The 21,231-nt window shown below is 38.4% G+C and overlaps 1 protein-coding gene across 8 annotated transcripts in view; it reads right to left on the minus strand.

Moving 5' to 3' along the window:
* Positions 1-21,231, minus strand: part of SLC38A9 (solute carrier family 38 member 9) — a 47,157-nt gene that overhangs the window by 16,329 nt on the left and 9,597 nt on the right. For 7 of the 8 annotated variants that reach the window (XM_032675749.1, XM_032675753.1, XM_032675752.1 and 4 more), the window contains 9 exons: positions 18,124-18,256; positions 17,331-17,452; positions 17,119-17,182; positions 16,917-17,010; positions 15,881-16,051; positions 14,374-14,433; positions 12,032-12,229; positions 9,102-9,209; positions 5,524-5,630 (listed from right to left, as the gene is read on the minus strand). In XM_032675749.1, coding sequence (XP_032531640.1) covers positions 5,524-5,630; positions 9,102-9,209; positions 12,032-12,229; positions 14,374-14,433; positions 15,881-16,051; positions 16,917-17,010; positions 17,119-17,182; positions 17,331-17,452; positions 18,124-18,256 — 1,057 coding nt within the window. The remainder of the gene's footprint in view (positions 1-5,523; positions 5,631-9,101; positions 9,210-12,031; positions 12,230-14,373; positions 14,434-15,880; positions 16,052-16,916; positions 17,011-17,118; positions 17,183-17,330; positions 17,453-18,123; positions 18,257-21,231) is intronic. The other variant, XM_032675755.1, reaches the window with a different exon arrangement.

Here is a 21,231-nt window from a genome sequence, read left to right on the forward strand (position 1 = left end):
ATATACAGAGTGACCTCACAGCAATGTACTTGATGGGTCACTCTTCTACACAAATTCTTGCTCTTGGAAATTACGAAGACCATTTGTTTCTAGTTATTAACTAACTATATTCTGTATAGGCTTACATTTTATTACAAAACACTCATCACCTTACAGCAAAGCATTTGTTCAGCTGCTGCTAATAATCAGCTTCTGAAAGGATTACTAGTAATGTTTCAACATGTGACCCTATTTTCCTAAGACTGAGAAGCAAGTCTTACTAGCTAAGCACAGGACCAAATTATTAGGATTATACTGTTTCCAGCCCAGGACGACAATTATGATAATCCACTGAGCATGAGCAAAGTTTGCTCACATCTGTGCATGGAAATGTTTCCCTTGGTGCTTCTTCACACTATCTTGTTGACTAAAGAAGTATATTTTATACTGCTCTGGGTTCTTCCAAGGCCAAGGCAGTTCCTGAGCAAAGTATAAAACGCTAGATTACAAATCTTAAGAAAAGTTTAGATAGAAGCCAGTTTTAGTGAGGGAACTGGACTTTCCTGCTCATTTTGCCAGAGCTTTTGTGGTAGAAGATTGTTGCCTGATGAGATACACTATTTGCCTTTTAAAAGCACATGGGGAAAAGGCATCAACGTGCTATGAATGTGTGCCCTGGGGTAGCCTTCAAGCCCCCAGCAGCTGCACCATGTTTCCAGCTGCAACCTCTTCTTCCTGCCGACCAGTTAAACGAATACAGAAGATGCTTCCCTGGTCTTCACTCTCCTCATAGTGGTCACTGAGTAAGGACTATCAACTCCCATCAGAAGCTGAGCAATAACATTTTCTTTAAATTATTTGTAGAATTTCTCCTCAGTGACGTGAGAAGCTGTACAGGTTTTTATACAACAACTACATCTTCAAAAGCACCTGTACCCACTCTAAAAACTGATTTTATAAACACTAAATCTGAGCATCCAGATTTCTTACAGTTATTTATCAGCAGCTTCCATTAACTGCACACGTCAGAGACTAATCACGGTTTTGCAGAAAGATATGGAATCTCATTTCTTGAAGACAGGACTTGGACACTTGTTCAAAATGCACTCAAGACCTTAATGCAAATCATCTGCCAAAACCGGCTTTAAATTTGGTATTTTAGATGTATTCCTCATGCATAAACACAGCATAGTAACTCAGTTTTTATTTGTACTGTGCCTACATATAAGTTCTAGAACCAACTGTACCACTATTTTTTGCTGTGACAAGTACATGCAGTTGTGAGGGCAAGAAATCCAAAATAAAATTCTTAATGCTTTCTTTAGTTTTCACATAAATAAAGGTAGATAGCTGGTGCATTATTACCTTCAATTATACTAACCAGTTCATGTTTTTAGAGTTCTTAAGGGTGTATGCTTTAATCTGTACTGAAACTAAGTGCTGAGATAATTTTGATAATGTATTTTTTATAGCATGTAACACAATAGACCATTTTCTTCAGGTGTTGTCACCATACAAAGAGTACTCAGATTTTGGTTTTCATAAGCTACAAAAAAGAAATACAGACAACTCAAGAACCTGAACTTATTTTTTCTCAAACACCCATCAGTTCCCTTGCAAACATACGCTTCTGTACATGAGATGGTTATCTTTATACAAGAATGTGTGTTTGTGTATATAACAGGAACATCTTTTGATTAATGTTCATTACTCCTCAAGAGACCTGGGTTCACTCCCTAATGACCTTGACAATAAAGCTGAGACAGCACAATTCTAGATAAAATCAAAGGACACATAGGGAGAGATAAAAGGATTGATTTTAAGTGAGAGCATTAATTGCATTTTTCTATTTAAAATTCGATACTTGAGCCATTTATATTCAGAATGGACATCACTGTGGTGAAATCTGCCTGAGCATGAGAATACTGCAGTCCTCACAGCCAGAATTTAAGAATCAAATGTAGAAAAAACAATGGTTGGAAGAAGGAAGTACTGGGGAAATGAGATTGGAAGGGAAATATCAAAGGTAATGGAGGACAGAGTCCATAAGGATCACAGCCTGACAACTGTCAAGCCCTTATCAAGTGCACCTGAAGTAATAGGCAGACTTTGAGGTGGAACTTGGAGAACATATATTAGCTGCAGTTACTGCTGACCATGAGCTTTTGTGGTCAAATGCACAGCGCAAAAAAAGTGCCACTGGAAGAACTGAAAACTGGGTGACCAAGGCTGGCAGCAGCAATAGAACAAAGGAAGAAATCAACCTCCTAAAAAAATAATGAGCCTGATAAATCAGGTGGAGCTGAAAATAAACAAACTCTGAAAGTACAAAACATTGTATCCCCCCAACACCCACAGGTGATGGCCAGGCCTGTGGTACAGGATTGGACACAGCCCAGTGAAGGCTCTGTGGCTCTACAGGTATTTCCTCTGTGATGCTGCAAAGAACAGGCAACTTCCAGGCCTTGTTTTGCCCGTTGTATCCCACACAGAAAACAGTTCACTCAGTACCTAGTGAAAGCTAGTTTGGGGAGTTGCTTCTTGGATGAAGAAGCCTGTATCAGTGCTTAGTAATTATTACCACATTCAAAGTACCTTTTGATCATCCCATTTCAGACTGGTCGCTTCTCAAGAGAGACACTGTTTCTGTAATATCGCAACAGGACTTTGATCCATATCATAAAAACAGACTTTGCCTGTTCAAGCATCAAGGGCAAGTGACAACATTTAAATGGGTGTCAAAAAAGTACTTCACCAGGGCAGATAATGCTGTGCATAATTTTGACTGGAAAGAAAAACCAATGGTAGATCGCCATAAATGGAAGCTCACTCTGTTTACAAGCAATAAACAGTGTTTCAATACAGAAAATAACAACCATTTACGGCTCCACACCTTCTGCAGTTACTATTTGGACAAAAAACATCTCCTGGTTCCCAGTCTTTCTCCCAGCTATATTCACAAACAACTGTTAGGAGACAGCACTAGCATGTTCATGCCAGTAGATCATGCTCTGGGCTTGTGCAGCATCTGTACAGTTGCTCAAGAGAAACAGATCCCAGACGTGAATCAGAAGAAAACTCAACAAACAAAACCCCCAACTAAATCCCTTCCTGTGGCTGGGTTAGATTTCTATGCAATCAGTTTTCAAACCAGTTGACTGAGCACTGTACAAACACACGGATAAATACATGGAGGTAGCAGGAGGAGATGCAAACGAGAAGCCCAGCTTGAAACTGCAGACTAAGAAACCTGCTCACAGGGCTTCTTCAGGATGTCCTGCTGACACTTGGCTTACTCCAACGCACTGCTCTTCTCACACCCACACCACTGTACCAGAATAGCAGCCAGAGGAATCCTCCTCCATGTGCGTTTTAGCTTTGGGCTGTGATACGTGCCTGTGACCAGAATGGAAGCAGCTATTGTTTTGAATTTCTAACTCCATAAAAGGAATGTTATTGTTTCTCTTACTTTTTTCCACCTCCCCAGAGAGTTGTTCTATGACCACTAGTTTCAGCAAGTTCTCTTCAAAACTAAAATGGTGTTTTTCTAGCTTGCCAAGTTCTGTGCCTTTTCACAGAACTCTGAAGAAAATGACATGTTAACAGGTCAATCCATAAAACAGTAGAGTTTTTATTCACGGAGTTATATCGGTATCTCCCCATGAGATACCGACAGAATAAAGCAGCTTGGTGTCATAAACAGATAGAAAAAAAACCCCTGACTTCTGACAGAGGCTGAGAGTCCTATACATATGTAAATCTCCCACTTAATCCAGCAGCTTAGTGACATAATCACAAAACAGCTCTTCAAGAGCATAGATGCATCATTAACATATGCAAAGCACTTCTGAGACCTAGGTGAAAGGCTCCTGTACACCCACAAACAGAGAAAGAAATCTCCAGCCAAACAAAACTCTTACAAGAACTTTGATTTCCCATTAAAAACCTTTGCTGCCATACTTCAAGATGTCCTTTCCGTGTAATTTGAACTTTCTTCTGGAATGCAAGAATATTGTCAAGGGCTTAGGATCCATGACTTGGAAATTCAATTTAAGCTCCAGGGAGGGCATTGGAAAACCTGATTCAAATGCAGGAAGGCAGCAGTTTCTTCCTTCTTAACACAGAAAAAGCAAGTTGGAGAAGAGTCCAGGTGCTGCTCTTTGCAGCTGATTGCTTGCTCTAAGGTAAATAGAAGGGAAAAATCCACAGGAAAATCCTAAAGAGGGCAACGGGGGCATTAGGCCTCCTCTGCATACAGAGCTGATTGCTGGAAATCAAGCCTTTAGAATTTGAAAGCCACAGCTAAAGAGAAATCTTGCCCTTTCTCACATCAAAAGATTTTCTTCAGGAAATTGAGAAAAAGCTTACTTAAGCTTTCTTTCTCCAGAGCTCCACTAACCCCCTCTTTAGTTGTTAAACTACTTTCAGAGAAGTCCATAAACCTCAAGCAGCTTTCCTGGAGGAGAATTCACGACTCTTTCACAGAAATGGTCATTTGCAAGCTGGTCTCAGTTCACAAGTACAAAAAAGTGACTACGCAGATTACTAAAGCAAAAGGTCATCTCAGTGCATTGGCACAAAATCTGCATTTCACCTTCAACTAATCAAACCAGATATATTTTATCTGATGTGTTGTGTATGCAAGTGGCTCCCAGTAGCCCTGCTTGAGTAGTGTGACAAGATGACATCCAAAGGTCCCTTCCAACCTAAAGCATTCTGGGATTCTATGAATTTGTACCAGCTATTATTTTAAATTCTTTGTACATTATTGTAGCTACTTTTACAGCTAAGATTTTAATGAAGTTGGACAAGAATCCTGTAAAGTAGGGAGGAAAAAATTAAATAATCAAAACAGTTACAGTAAAAGTGTACTCTCAGACTCTAACTGCATATCATGTTTACTCTATTTTGTATTTTATAGTGGGAAGATATTAAGAAAGATCACAGTTTCAGCTGGATGTGCTGGATGAGCATTGCATAACCTTTTCAAGGGAAAAGGTCCAGTCCAAAGACTACATATCGCAGAGGTGCCCAATCCAGGCTTCAACTTTGACAATTTCCTAAATTGTGTTGGGTTTCTCTGCGGACTTAGACTTGGATTAAGACAAAAAACTACTGAAGCAACTCTAAGAAAAGCTACTATCTAGACCCTAAAACTATTGTTTAGGATTCTGCTAAAATCAGTCCTGTGCCCAATACTCTCCAGCATTTTTCATTCTTCAATTGGTCAGCTTTTCTTGAGTCTTTCATCATTGTCAAATCCTCTGCCTCTTGTATGTAATTTGGCCATTTAATACCAGCTTGACCACAAGTAAGTTTGGGATGTTCCTCAAGAACTTCATTTGAATAAATTTGTAATGCATCTGTTATTCCCAGGTAGCCAAGAAAAGAATGTATAACCTTTTTCTGCTCAAATCACAACGAGTTACATTTTCTGAAGCTATTACAGTCCCTGGATTGATTTCCAGAGAGTCAGATAGGAAAAAAATTACTGTTGCCTGGAAATCTAGATACAAATCAGCACAGTCTTGTGAAATTACTTACATTGTTTTCTTGATTCCTGTTATTCTGAAGAAGTGTGATGACACAATTGTGGATGAAGAAGGCAAGTGTCAGAACCCCTGTGAGCTGAGGGAACAGAATTCTAAACTCTAAAAGAGGGGAAAAAAAGTGATAATAAGTTACTTCTTTGAAACAAACAATACCAAAATGCAGAGGACATACACTGCTGTGGAGCATACTGGTAGAAACATGAACCTCCACTTTGGAATGGGACACTCCATCTTATCGCAGACTATAGCCAATGCAAATATTTAATCAGGAAGTACAAAATGCATGAAGACAGTGATTCCTATATAACACACTCTTCAGCAAGGCTTCTCCAATAGACACCAACCATCAATGATTATTAGGTTAACCTAGGATTTACACATACAAGCTTTTCTGCTTCTCAACAGTTTAACTGGAAAGGATTTTTAAGGCTGGAATTGAGCGTAGTGACACTGTGTACCTACTGGTTCCTGAACAGGGAGACAGGGGTAAGGAATCATTTGTCCTGTGTCTTTAGTTGTTAAGAAGTCACTTATGCTATCAGAGGAAAAATTATATCTGTAGATGTTTAAGAGGTTCTGCTTACAAACCAGGGCATAAAGAAAGGCAGAGAAACTTCTTGTCTTACCATGCTTCACAGCATATATTACAAAATTTTTTTTTTGTCCGTGGGAATAGCTTTGCTCTGTTTCTTTTAATACTCAAAGGATCATGTTCACAAGACGGTGATTCTGGAAATGCTGCAAATGGTCTAGGACTTCACCGACGAGTAACATCATTGAAGCACATCAGTTAGATTACATAAGAATATATACACTCTTCAGAGTATTAACAGCAGTTAGAGATCCCTGAGACAGCTCAGCTTCTTGAAAGTATCCAGCAGTATAGCAGAACACTTACCAGAGGTTTGCACACCTTTACAGATCAAACCACAGAGAGCTCCATGCAAACATATTCAAACGAGATTTCTGTAAAGTGCTATGAAGTCAGGAAGGTAAACACACCCCAGGCAACTAATGGAGGGCTCATCCAAGCTGAAAGAATATGCTTTCCCTAGGGCTGGATTCACTGTATCTTCACTACCCAACTAGCATGACACGCTACTGATAGAACTAATTGCAAATGACTTTTTGGGTTGTTTTCCATCCCCTACTACTTTAATCTCAATAATAAAAAGCAAACTGACAGATTCAGAAGCTCTTTCAGCACCGCATTTCCCCATCAATACACCTATCAGTAGTATCTGGATTTGTATGCATTAGCTACATGCTTTGTTTATCTCCTAGTGGTACCAGTCACATTGCCAAAATAGTCAAACTACCGGGTGCTGTACTTCTCAGTAGACCTGCGGCACGTGTGTCATGCTGTAACTCATTTTACACTAGTACTGCTTAATAGATCTTGGATATGAACTTCAAGAGGCTTAAAACCTGATTTCTTTCTTAGACTGGTTTCTGGTTTATGTGGCTTTGCTAGTGAACCACAGTCTGGGCATATTTTCTCCTGCACTCTCAGGAAGAGTACACAAATACAAGGCCATGTGAGCGTTTGAAGACTGTCCACTGGGGCAGTTCAGGTTAAAACCATGATTCCATGCTCACAATGGAGCAAGACTAAACATTGCAGTCTATCTACTGTGCAACACATGAACAAGTATCATTTCTACTTACCGACAGCACTAAGAATAATGCCATACAAAACAAATCAACTCATTAACACAGGTGCTAATCATGCAGTGCTTTGAAAACCAAATTTTTACACTGGAGACAAAAGCATCTTGTTAAAAATAAATGCAGTGACGTGAGGAAGACAGCATAAATAGCACTGTTTCCAAACAATGTACATCTATCTTTAAGTTTGTACTTATGCTGCAGTAGACAAGAGGATTCTCAAGTAATTATGGAGATAATCCAGTTCATCCTCAAACCACCTGTTTTGTTCTTGTACGCAGTCATACTCACAAAAGCTGCCTAGCTTTGAAGACTCAGACGGAAAGGACAATAATTTTTTTCCCCTGGTGATGTGACCAAGCTAAAGAAACTGTTTTACATAGCCTTTCACTTGTTTTTTGGCATTCAGGTGTTGAATAGAGTTCTGAATTCCTGGTTGAGATGAAGAAGGAATGACCTTCAACAGTCACAGAAAAATGAACAAACAGATTTAATGACAACTAAGGGCTGGGGGGTGGAGAAGTGGAATACTAATTTTTTTAAGCAGTTCTCTTTTGCCAAGCATACATGGAATACACTAGTTGCTTATTCTACTTATTTTTGTGCCAGTCAATTTCAGTTTAACTAGAGAGCTGAATCAACCCAAACAGAGCAGTAGGGGAAGACAAAGAATAAGTAGGTGCAAGAACACTGCAACTATGATCTGCAAACACTTAAATCAGTTGAATTTCATATCACTTTTAACTTTACTCAACTATCTGTATTTTACTCACTGACTTGTTACTCTTGTTTCCACGTTGTGTTACTATAATTCCACTAACTAGAACAGAATCCATTAGAAATTAGGAACAACTCTAATGTTTCTTTTTTTGATTTCTATCTTGTTACAGTAACTCAAAACCCATCTGAATGTTTTAAAGTTATCCTTATTTTCTCCAAGTCTACCTTATAGGACCTAGCAATAGTTTGCAACTCATGTCTAAGCCTTAGTGCAATGTTTACGGTGACTGTGAAACTAAAAATGTGCAAACCCACAAAAGAAACCCTAAGAAGATGTATATCTCCTCTTAAGTAAATAAGTAACTTCTGAAGCAGGACAAAATACTCTTGTTTCTAAGGACAGGAGGAGCGATAGTATTCAACAGTCCAGGACACAGCTCCCTGGAGCTAACTGATCATACAATTTTGCCTGCTAAGGCATGGAGAAAAGCCAATTAAGACATAATCCCAGATCTCTTATTCCAGGCCTCTTAAAACAAGAAACTAATCTTTTTAGACTATCTGTTCATGCAATACCAAATGCCACTTCTTTGTGACTGTGACATCTCAGAAAGTAATTTTGAATAGTAACTTGGAAAGATCAAACAGCCAACAAACAACACTCCAGAAAAACATACTGGAGAGCTAATGGGTGTTTGAAAGAGAAGACTAAGACTATGGCCTAAAACTTGAGATAGATTGGGAAGTACAAGAAAACTGTACTTGCAAATTACAGTGAATGAGCTATTTCATTTAAGCAAGACAGTGTGTGAGGAACTTAAAGCACCTTTTTCAGCCAGTCTATCTACAGTTTGTCATTTTTAATTGCTACTGAAACAGGCATGATCTGAAATTGGTGCAAGAACATAGAATAATATAGGTGAAACAGGACTATGGCAAGATCCCTGTCACATGATATATGCTGGAGATTCCTTTGACAGGCACTCCTCTTCTCTACTGCTGATATTGTCTCTTAGTTAAGGAATATCACTTGGGAAAGGGATTTGTTGTTGCTTTACTGCAAGGCATCCTTCCTCTACATGCAACATCAGACAGCATTTCCTCAATTTATTCATGCCACAGAGGTGTTAAAAGGTGAATGAGGAATATATCTGCTTCATTACTGCATTTTAACTATCTTACCTGGTACAAAAAATTCCTTCTCTGTAAACCAGTTGAATTCTAAGTGTATTCCCAGATGAGCAGCCTTTACTGTAACCAGTAAAACTAGGTAGACAACTGAAACTGTACCTGGAAAAAACAAGAGCCAAACAAACACCATAATGTAGTAGGAAGTATTTATGCAGGCTTTTATTTCTTCTTCATCCAACTAGTTATAATACCCTAAACAGTTGAGGTTGGTATTCATTCTTAATGGCAGGTAAGGTTTAAATTTTTTCTTTACTTCTTTAATAGGTCAGAGAGAAAAAATAATGCACCCAATGCAGCAAGTTTAATGTTCTCCAGGCTCTGCACTAGTGACAGTGGAAGAAGTACCCTGTAGTCCCTGTTGCCGGTCAGGTAGAAAAGTCTCTAGGCACTAACAGATCAGTTCCAGCTTCAGCTGTCAGGATTTTATTCTAACCTGAGACATCACTGGTAACAGTATTCCAGCTACTACAATGTTCATTTAGTCACTGACTTTTTGAACCAAACAGCCCAATGAAATAAACACATTTACTACAGTTGTGAACTTTACACTGGGAGCTAGAAGCTGATAATGATATTTGATCGCTACAAATTAAAGCCTTGTCTTAATCATAACCTTGGATGACCTTGATCACAACACTGGATTTGCATTCCAACTCATTGGTTCAGAGGCATCCAGCAGTACTCTGCACAGCTACAGCACTACAAATAAGATCACAGATGGGTATAAATGCCTTGCTGTGTATTCATGCGGGATGGAGAGCATACGATCTTGGCTCAGGTGACTTGAAAGAGATAAGGACAGAACAGCAACTGCTCAAAAATTGAAGGAAACTGAGCAACATTAATTAAGGCTACTGCAATTCACCTCCTGGCCAATAATACTTCTAGTGAACAGAGAACACGCTATAATTACATAAAACAAAAAAATTAGACTTTTACAGTTTAGAATATAGATTCAAAAAACCCCATAATTTCATTCTAGCAATATCTGCCAGGTTAAAAAATAACTGAAGAAATTATCATTTGATTACAACTGATAGCATAATCAAGACATTAGGAAGATAAAAGGTTCTGCACTTGAAGATGAGCTAAAATATTCTGTAGATTCCTAGTGAGTTAGGTTTCCATGAGTATAAAGGTAAGTGAAAGATCTCTACTAAGATTACTCTCAACACTTCAAAAACTGCCTTCTGTTTCTTCTTGCCCTATAAACGTCAAGGTTTACAAAAATTAAGGCAACTTTGAACAGCTTCTGAATTACATAATAAGCTATCGAAAATATGAGTAATTAATATTTGGCGGGGGGGTATTCTTTCTGTCACACCTATCTACACAAAAACCTTCCTTTTTGCACAGGAACACTATCAAGTACCCAAATTCCTGTGTGGTATTTACACAGCAGTTCCAACAGCAGCAGATTCAAGCTCTAATAAAGTGTCACAATGGAACAGAGGACAACCAAGACCTTCAAATCCCTCTCCTCTACCTACTTTACAATACATCTCCAACTTTTTCAACCTGTTCTCTGACCTCCATCTACCTTTTCCCTTCTCTTCACTGTGGGCTTCAATGCTGCGCTCTCAGACCCCTGATACTCCATAAATTGTGACAAACTCCACCCATCATCCATGTGCTTTATCCTCTTTACCAACCCCACCCACCCTGATCTTCTATCTCAAGACATGGAAGGAAAAAGTCACAATTGGTGCCCCTGTAGCACAAAACAGCCCACTGTATTGGGGGCTGGGACAAAGCACAGAAGCAGGTCACATTGACTGAATGATGTTATGATTAATTAATCAGTTGATTGGCAGCCAATTACTTCAGGTCAGAAGCAATTAATCTTTGGAAGTAACTGCCTGTTTTGAAATGTTTACCAGGGCGACGAAGGGTATGCCTGACTATACCCAAGTAGTATGTATCAAATGCTGCATAGTAGTAAGTGTACCACCATTTGGGAAAATCGGTTGTAGATGTACTGGAACTTATTTTACAGGATTATCAAGCAAGCAAAGGGAAGAAAAATTAACTCCCTATTAACTGTAAGATTCAAGCAAAGCAGCACAGAAAGCACAGCCTATGGGATTAATAAACCAAAAACCTCCTTTGAGGCACAACATGGGCTGGCAGCAAAATACTGGAAGGGTGGCTGGAAAGCTGCCCAGTGGAAATGGACACCTGGAGATGCTGGTTGACAGCGGCTGAACATGATCCAGCAGCATGTCCAGGTGGCCAAGAAGGCCAATGGCATCCTGGCCTGTATCAGCCACAGTGTGGCCAGCAGGACCGGGTCAGTGATTGTCCTCCTGTACTGGGCGCTGGTGAGGCTGCATCTGTGACATGAATACTGTAAGTTTTGGACCCCTCAAGACAAGCAGGACATTGTGGTGCTGGAGAGCGTTCAGGAAAGAGAAACAAAGCTGGTGAAGGGTCTGAAGCACAAGCCCTATGAGAAGTGGCTGAGGGAGCTGGGGTTGTTTAGCCTGGAGGCTCAGGGGAGACCTCATCCCTCTATAAAACTTCCTGAAAGGAGGTTGTAGTCAAGTGGGGGTCTGTTTCTCCTCCCAAGAAACAAGCAATAGGACAAGAGGAAATGGCCTCAAGCTGTGCCAGGGGAGGTTTAGACTGGATATTAGGAAAACTTTCTCCTCGGAAAGTGTTGTCAAGCATTGAAACAGGCTGTCCAGGGAAGTAGCTGAGTCACCATCCTTGGAGGTATTTAAAAGATGTGTAGATGTGGCACTTACAGACATGATTTAATGGTGAACTTAGCAGTGCTGGGTTAATGGTTGAACTCGATGACCTTAGAGGTCTTTTCTAACCTAAAAGAAACTACAATTCTCCTTAATGAAGTAGCTTTCACTGTCTTCTATACATTTTAGTTACAATGAACTAATGCTTTCATAGTATTTGTTACCTACCTAGGACATTAAACTTTGCAAAGAAGGATGGAGACTTCAGATTTAGCATGGGTAGAAGAACAGCAATCAGGTAAAATGGTACTGTTTGTGATTTGTTCCACCACTTCTCAAACAGTGTAAAACTCGTAATGTTGTCAGCAGAGAACACCACACTCCTGTTTCGTGGCAGGTGACCGCTAGCAGCACTTGGACAAATGACTGGAAGAAAGAAAAGAAAAATATTCTCACATTAAAAGAGTTTTACTTGCACAGAATATTCACAGCCAAGACCTGTGATTTCTGATGTGTTTTACCTATTGAGCACTGCTCAAAAGTAATGTTCAACATCTCAGTTCCTCACTTCTATTTGGTTTTTTTAATCAGGAGTTCATTGCTAAGATTCCACTGCTAGGCACCTTGCACACTAACCTGACAGTGCTACAGTTCTTCCAGCTGAGCACAACAAAGACGATAATCTGTCTGAAACCCAAGTTATGGGACAGGATCAGCTTTCAAGGTCACATACTTATAACTAGGTGTGTTCAGTGCCTATGTGCACCTGGTTGGATCAAATCCTAGCAATACACCTCTGCATCTGGCTGCAAATTTAGCATCCTAATCTGTCTCTGAACATTTTAGTAAGATCATAGGAACCAAGATGCAAGTACTTTTGTGTACAGAAGATCCTGAATTACTGCACATTGCTCTAGAAACATATAAACTAAGGATGGCAACAAAGCAACTGGCACATCTAAAACTCGTACATTAAACCAAAAAGCTCTTGTCATCTTGGTGCTGTGCCAGGGCCAAGTACATCACTTGTACATAAAAGAAGAAATTTAAGACATGCTCCCATAACACTGCTAAAAGGCAATGTCACACTCTTGTTACATGGTGGCTGATCAATGGCAGCACCTGAACAAGTGACTGCAACAAAACCAACAAAACAAAAAGATACCTTGATAAAAACATGTTTGTTTGATTTTTCTAACACATGACTATGAAGCTATGTGTTGAAACATAAACCTGTCATATTGTTCTCATAACGTCTTATTTTAAATCTTGGCATCCCACAATACTCAATAGCCACCCTCCTACATTGGCTGCACTCCTGTTCTGTTAAAAAGGCAAAGGCATAAAAAGTGTTCTGGCAAATTTCATGCTTAACAGAGGATTGTCTTTCAGACCTTGAAAAATGCTTCTGTTCTTATTGATCTCCTTGGTAGCCCTGAATGTCCTGTCAAGAGCCACTTGAACATCTGGCAGCCCTTAATTTTGTGAAGCAGATGCTTCAGATCTTTTATTTGGTGGAGGACAGTGTGGAATATTGTTGTCTGCTCTGCCTCCAAGTTATATCCCCCTGCTGCACAAGAACAGGAAGAACAGCAGAAGGAGGAGGGAGCACAAGAGAAAAAGCACTGCAGCAGTTACTGGTGTCTTGCTGGTAAGGACTGTTGGAGAAGCAAGATTCAACACTAGTGCAAACACAAATCAACCATTTTTCAGAATTATTTCTCAATTCCTTTGCCTGACTCTATCATCTGCTCTCTAGAAACCCATCTGCAGCTTTTGTGACACACAGCTGCCCAGCTGGTTAGGATATGTTTCCTCATTTCTTATGCAGCCAGGATGGAGAAACCTTTCTGCTTCTTAACAAAGCACTATAAATTCAGTCACTACCCACAGTCAAAAAATCAAGGGTTAACAACACCTGCCTTACTCCTGCCTTCATTCTACATTGTTCTGCCTACTTAAGAACTCTCAACAGACCTATTTTCATACCTGACTCCATTTTCTTCTCTTAGTTGTGCGAATGTCGGACTCTCCAAAAAACACAAGCAGAGGCTCAAGTAGCCTGACATTTGTTTCTTTTTTTGCACTCAGCATCATAAAAGCTGTTCTTACATAAGTTTTTAAAAAAAGAGTCTTGGTGCAGAACTGGTGAGTAGCAAAGCTGCCCCATACAAGATTTTAAACAGTAAACAGTTGAGGCGCCTCAACTTCAGGGTGTGAAAGTTAAAATTCCTTAAGGTAATTCCTCATCGTGCAACTACTGTTAAGAAGTCTAACATTCATAGTTTTAAGGAGCATGTATCTGGCATACACAAACTTGTCATTGGCTTTTTAATACTTATTCTCACACCCACTTTCTTTTCTTTTTTTTTTTCCTCTCCAATTATTAAGCTTTCTAAGTGTGTGGTTATTTGTGAAAGTACAAAGGCCAGACAGAAAATTACAGTTTTTTTAAAAACATAGTTAGAACTTACGATATATACTTTAGAACTGGAATGTGGTTAGGCATGGAAACATAATGATTTGCCCACCCCAAACCAGGAAACACAATACTATTAAGTGCTTCTTACCTTTGTTACTTCCATTGGTGCCAGGAACAATATCTGTTACATTAATGTCATGAACATAGTCTGAAAAGAAAAATATCTTGTTATCAATGTCCCAAACCTACTGTTACGCTTTTATCTGTTGACTTGATAAAAATTAAGTAAAAAATATTTTTTTGAAAATTTCATCAGAAATGACATTACATTGGCTCACAATTCTTGCATTCTTTGTGTACTACTGACTTCTAGACCATCCTCCCACATGAAATCAATTAGCTCCCACCTAAAGTGTATACGCAAATCTTTTAAAAAGTCATCTGAATGTATTAGAACTAAATATAGTAGCCTACTTAGAATACTTAGAAATACCTGCCTGGAAGGTGCCATTGTGTAAAACCTACATCCTATTACCCATTTTATAACCTAGTAATTAACTATGAAAGTTAGGACAAGAATCCAATGATTGTTATCTCAGAGCAAACAACTTAAGTAAGAATTCTACACAAATATAGATAAGTGATAAAATAACATGCCAACCCCAGGGAAAAGCAGGTCTTTTTTTCCTTAGAAAAGGAAGTGTTTCGATCATTTTGAATTGTGCTTATTAGAATTGGAGTTATCTGGTTTAGAATAATTTAGGATTCAAGAGTTAAACTTATTAAAAATAACCCCAAGTCTAAAATGAAATGGCCATAACAACATATAAATTAGGTCAGCTGTAAAATACATCAGTCATTAACCAATAAAGCATGTCCTTTGGATGGTGGAAATTCTGATTAAACACTGTTTAAGAGGTCTAAGTATCTGTGCTGTTATTTGCCTCAGAGATTTGCTAACTCCTTCAAAACAGAAACTCTTAAATCTTATTTGAGCTATTCAAGACTATGAGTCAGATTGTCAAAGCTCTCAATTCCATCATCCATTCCCACAACTCTACCTAACTGTACCCACAAATGCTTCTATGTCTGTGCACATACAAGGGTGTAAATAATAGTTCTGTTTTGTAGTAATACCACACTATGCATTGTTCTTTCACTGTGCTACAGTCCATTGTTTTTTCACAAACACTTGCAAAACCTTTCTATATAGCAACATCCTAAGTGTGTTTGTTGAAATCTAGAATGAAACTAGATTTTTTCATTTCATTTACCTGGATCATTTCAACAGTCTAGCCTATTATATGGCTGTTCAAATAGTTACACCCATGGAAACAAAGAGGGAGTGAAAAGACAAAGTGAAAACAAGCAACCAGGTTTAGGTTGTTTGAATTACACCAAGAAGCCTCATTACTGACATGCAAACGAGATGAATGGTACTTTGTCTTTCATTAAAACCGCACTTTGAGAGAGAGACTGGGAAAGTGACTTTGAAAACACACGTAACTGTGCCCACAACACCACATATAGACTTGATTTTGCATGCAAAGTAGCAGGAAAATCATGATTACATAAAACAGACTTTTTCAGTGTAAAGTAAAGTCTTGACCTTTCCACAAGATTGCTGTAAAAGTTAACAATAAACGTATACTTACTGTATATAAACTTCCCTGTGTTGAACAGAAAGTTGGACATAAGCACCCAATAAACAACCATGGCTCCAACAAGTGATATCATAGAAAACAAGAGGCTTGACCACTGACCAAAGGATCCAAAGTAATACTTGCAAACATCTGGGAATTCCCAGTTTGAGGTATCTATTAAAGCTGAAAAAGATACAAAAACCAGAAACATATTTTAACAAAATCTTATACTAGAGCCAGTAGAACTATTAATGAAAGATTGTGTTCTTTTTTTAGAATACTCTGACACACGGTCACAGTGCTTTCAAGGACTAAGAAAACTGCTGATAACTTTGAAATATAATATTCATAAATGTTCAACCAAAGAAGCCTGAGATAGAGACTCTTATCGTGGCCATCCTACTACTTTGACCAAGAACTGTTCCTCAACAATTCCCTTGAAATGCACTGCCACAAACTGGAGGTCTTAATGGCCTTTATTTGAGCAAATGAGACGTTAGTTTATGCACAAAAGCACCAACTACAAGAGCTGCAAGATGTTTGTAACAATAAAACTACATTCTAATTAGAGCAGCTGTCAGTTGGGTGACTGTCCATAAATTGTTTTCAACACAGAATACACACAAATATTAGGGTAATACAGATATACAGAACAAGGGGATGCAGCTACAGCCCATGCTGTTCCACTGTGTAATTTGGTCAGAATTATATGTAGAGAACCAGACAGTGCTTATGGAGAAGTGAAGCCTCTTCCTAAGTCCAAACACTTAGTAAGTCAACATCTGAAATCCTGCTTTTTAAGAATTTGGGTTTGGCTATACCACTTAGGTCCCAAGCAACTGAAGGATCGTCTAATAACGAAGACGATCATTTAGCTTACAGAGTTTAGATGCACACTACAAAAATAGAGAGACATTGAAAGGCACAGCTTTTATTTGCAGGTCAGGTCTAACATATAGTAAAGACGTAGATAAACTGAGAATCTATTATATATCTGTATTTCACGCTTAAAGGAAATATTTGCATTATAAAGCTTTGGATTTCTTACGTATTATTTGCCGTGATTTCACAACTCTGTAGCAGCAATAAAGAGTCAAAATGCCCATGAGTAAAATGAGAATAATTCCAGAAGTGAAGCCTGCCTGTTAAAAGCGAGAAATACAGCTTATTTATCAATATACTACAGAAAAATGAAGAGCAAGCCATGATACCAAAAATGTTTTCATACACATACATTTTTCATAGTTTACCTGTTTTATTCCCCATGGGATACTTAATATGGATGTACCCATCATTGTATTCCATATCATAAATCTAGGAAGAAAAGAAAAAACTCAGTGAACAATTTAAGAATCCTTCTTATTTCATATTGCCCTCTTAGTTACAATAGTTATGCATGCAATATAGAACATTCAATAACAATGCATTTTCTGGCTAATATATGGCAAGGTGCTTAACATACATTGTCACTAGACTGGAGTTTTTACCGTAGCCATCTGTGCAAGTGTCAACTTTAAAAGCAGTTCCTAATGGACTGTAGACGTAGATTTCATCAGGAGCTGGGAGTACATGATCAGGAGCAATCTAACAAATGGATAAAAAATAAGATGTATTAGTAACACCACAGTAACTATTGTACCAAACACAGCAAGTCAACCATTGTAAATCACAAAATGTTTCCAGGACACTACATTATTAAAAAGAAAAACCAACAAAAAACCCAAACCCAAACAAGTAAAAAACCCCCCAAACCAAAACCAAACCAAGCCAAAACAAACCAACCAAAAAACCAGATAAAACCTTGTACTATGTTTATTTTCTCCCCAGGGGAAAAAAAACAACAGTTGATAGGATTTTTAGCTAGACAGCAGAAATACGCATTTTTCTTCTGCAAAATGTCTGTAAAGACACTATGCATGGATCATGCTAGTTCAATAGTTCAATCACTGCAGCTGACCACTGCTTAAACCTTATAGATGGGAGAAATGAGGTCATACATCTGGGCAGCCTGCATCATGTTATAAAATTCAAGTTGTTTGTATGTTTTCTTTTAATGGTGAAGGCATTGCACAAGAAGTAAATCACAGCTTGTGATAAAACAAGACCTATTTAAGGCACTCAGCTACCGGTTATTTAGTTCCGAGCAAGCTGCAGAGCAATTCTTCTCCACCTTTTATTTCTGCTGCTGATATAAATCTAGGCTGTGGAAGACCCAACATGCCAGAGACCACCCAGTTCATGTGGTCCTGCCTTACCAATGCCCTGTCTGCAGGGGAGGTGAGCCTGCTATAGTAATGAATCCGCTTATTCATTGCTGAAGCTTCATCAGTAACTCTTTGCACATCATTGTTCACACTGACTATGTTTGTAGGCTCCACATGAAATGGTCTAAAGGAGGGGAAAAAAAAGAAAAAAAAAAGAAAACCCTTAAAACCCTAGAATACAAGAGTTAACACAAAACTCACAGAATAGCTCATCAACACTCAAGATGAGTCTCTCATTCACTGACACAAAGCCAATGCAAAAAAATATCAATGCCACAAGGAAGCTGCCATCCATGAAAGAACCATGAGTTTATATCATCCATATTAAAATGGCCTCCTACTCAGATTCTGCAGGGCAGCCTAACATTGAAATTCAGATCTAATATACAGTCTGTTAGTTCTCAACAATGAATCACACCAGAAACACATGTTAATAACCTTGGGCGAGCTTATTAGAGCTTATAATCAGTGTTCCCAGAAATAGTGATGAGGAACAGAAAGCATGAGAATGCAGAAGCAGAAAGCAAAGAGAGGAAGAAGCAGTGGTAATGAGGACCACCTATAAAAAAGGTTAGGAACTACTAATTTAGGCAAAAAACACTGTATGGAATTGTGTTTAACGGGGAAAGAACCAAGCCCAAATAAGTCCATGTGCCCATACTTTTTTTAAGCCAATGCAACGGAGAATGGAATTTGTCTCCCTTCCTCTTCCCCACTTGAGTTAAGACTGCAGGCATGGTCACAGACACTGAAGGAGAAAGCAGGCACATCACATGCCCCTTTTTTTCTCTGCACTCACAGAGGTAGAGCAAGCAAAGTGAAAGTTACAATATAATATAAATCCAGCTTCATCCAAGGGGCACTCCAGATAAATGTGACCAAATCAAGATATTGCAAAGATTTTTTTTTTTTTTTAATCCAGTATAATTTACTTCCATATAGGTATACTATGCTCTAGCATACATTCACTTCTAGCACTGACAAGCTAATTTCTCAAACAAGAGAGAGGACAATGGTGGCCTTTAAGCCCTGGTACGTTGTTTTTTTTTCCTTGGATATATTTTGAAAAACTCTGTTTAGGGACCATATGTCTAGTGGGCAAGCACTCCTGTACATGCAAGCATTAGCAGCTGCAATAGATTTCTATTAAAATACACTGATTCATAAAGGTAATTACATTATATGTCTCACATGGCAAAATTATTATGAAAAGGATGGTGGACAATGTGATCTGGGGGAAGGGGAGAGGTTACGTGACTGGAGGGTGTGACTGTGGATGTGAAACAGTGCAGACAATTTCCATGCACTGAGATAAACTACAATGTCCATTAAACATTATCCATACTGAAAAACACAATTACAATTAATATTTCATTAAACAGCCTGAAAAATAATGCTCTTTTACCAGGGCATCTTTTACCACATCAGTAAAACAGAGCTGTTTTCCACAGCACCATGAACATGGACAACTGCAGGAGCTCATGCAGGAGGTCCACACCTTCCACACACTACACTCCACACGTGTACTTCAGAAACCATTCTCAGAAAACCTGCAGCTAAACTCAGCTTTTCTCACTCACACAAAAGGACACAGAATAAGAATTCTCTAGATCTGGAAAAGAGAGAAGAGGGCTTCTGCCCAAACTTCTTATATTTTGAAGCTCAGTAGCAATATTTGCAAGCAAAGAAAATGAAGGGATGCTCTCGATAAAGGTTGTTTCCAAATATTGTGGTAGGCAAAGTTCAAGTGTTGGACTGGAGTGTTAGAGGGAACAGCATAATAGCAAGATTGGCAAACCACATACAATTTTGCAAATGCATAAGGGTGCTACATTTTTCTTCTGGATATTTGCAGCAATATACTACAACTTTTAGAGCAATGAAGGAGTACGACTAACATCTATCTCAAGAAGTTTTAAACTCAATAATACTGTTTTTCAAGTACTTCTGCTGAAGTATTTTTAAACATCAAACAACTGATTCTGGAGTTCTGATCAAAAATGTGCTAAGTATTGAGCTGTTACAATGGAATAGAATTTTTTGTGCCACTGTGTCTTTTGGCTCTACATGACAGTATTAATGACTTCATATAACACAAACTTTTAATTTTTAAACAAATATGAAAAATAAAAACTTCTTTACAGGTTGCTTTAGAATTTCTTTCTTCTTCTCCAAAAAGATCATGAGGAGCCATTTCTCTGACACTTCACATCACTAATTTACTTTTCAGGAATATAATAGGATTGTTACACAGAAATAAAGTTAGTAAATTCCTATAGTTTTATTGTTTTATTGAGTTAAATTATTACAGGAATGCTGTATATGGCACAGGAGAAACTGAGGAGTAAAACTGATTTATTATATGGGACACTAAAGTAAGGAAGTCATAAAAAGACTATACTCATAAGATGCTATTTCATAATTGGGAACTGCCTATCTGGATAGGAACACCAGCCACTGGAACAGACTCCCCAGGGAAATGGTCATGGCACCAAGCCTGAGAGAGTTCAAGATGCCTTTGGACAACATTCTCAGGCACATTGTGTGATTTTTGTGGTTGTCCTGTGCTGGGCCAGGAGCTGGACTTGAGAATCCTTGTGGATCCCTTCCAACTCAGGATCTTCTATGATGACAGATGTCAGTGTGCTCCTCTTAAGGAAACCTGTGCCAAAGAATTCCATGACTGACTTTCTAAGCTATCTAAATTCACTGAAGCATTGTAAACATTGTGTTAACAGTTATCCTGTAAGATCTTCATTCTCTTGGCAATGCCTTTTACTTATAATTTTTCTTCTTTCATATCACCATTACAGTTATTACAGCATGAGCACACGAGTATCTTAAAATGTTGGATGCAAAACCAAAATAACCTTTCAAAGCACAAAATTTTAACAAGTTAAGAATCATAAGCTTTACCTCACCACATTTCAGTCAGTGTTCACTCTTCTGTGTCAACGGCAAAAATATTCTACTCTTTGCTTACAAAGAACTACGAAGGTTCTTAATTAAGGAGCTTCCAATTCTTTCCAGCTAAAAAGAGTAATATTAGGAATTTGTAAAAATATTAGTAACAGAGAAAAATGGAAAACACGAAATTAA

This window comes from Chiroxiphia lanceolata, chromosome Z (assembly GCF_009829145.1).
Source record: "Chiroxiphia lanceolata isolate bChiLan1 chromosome Z, bChiLan1.pri, whole genome shotgun sequence".
Classification (NCBI taxonomy): domain Eukaryota; kingdom Metazoa; phylum Chordata; class Aves; order Passeriformes; family Pipridae; genus Chiroxiphia; species Chiroxiphia lanceolata.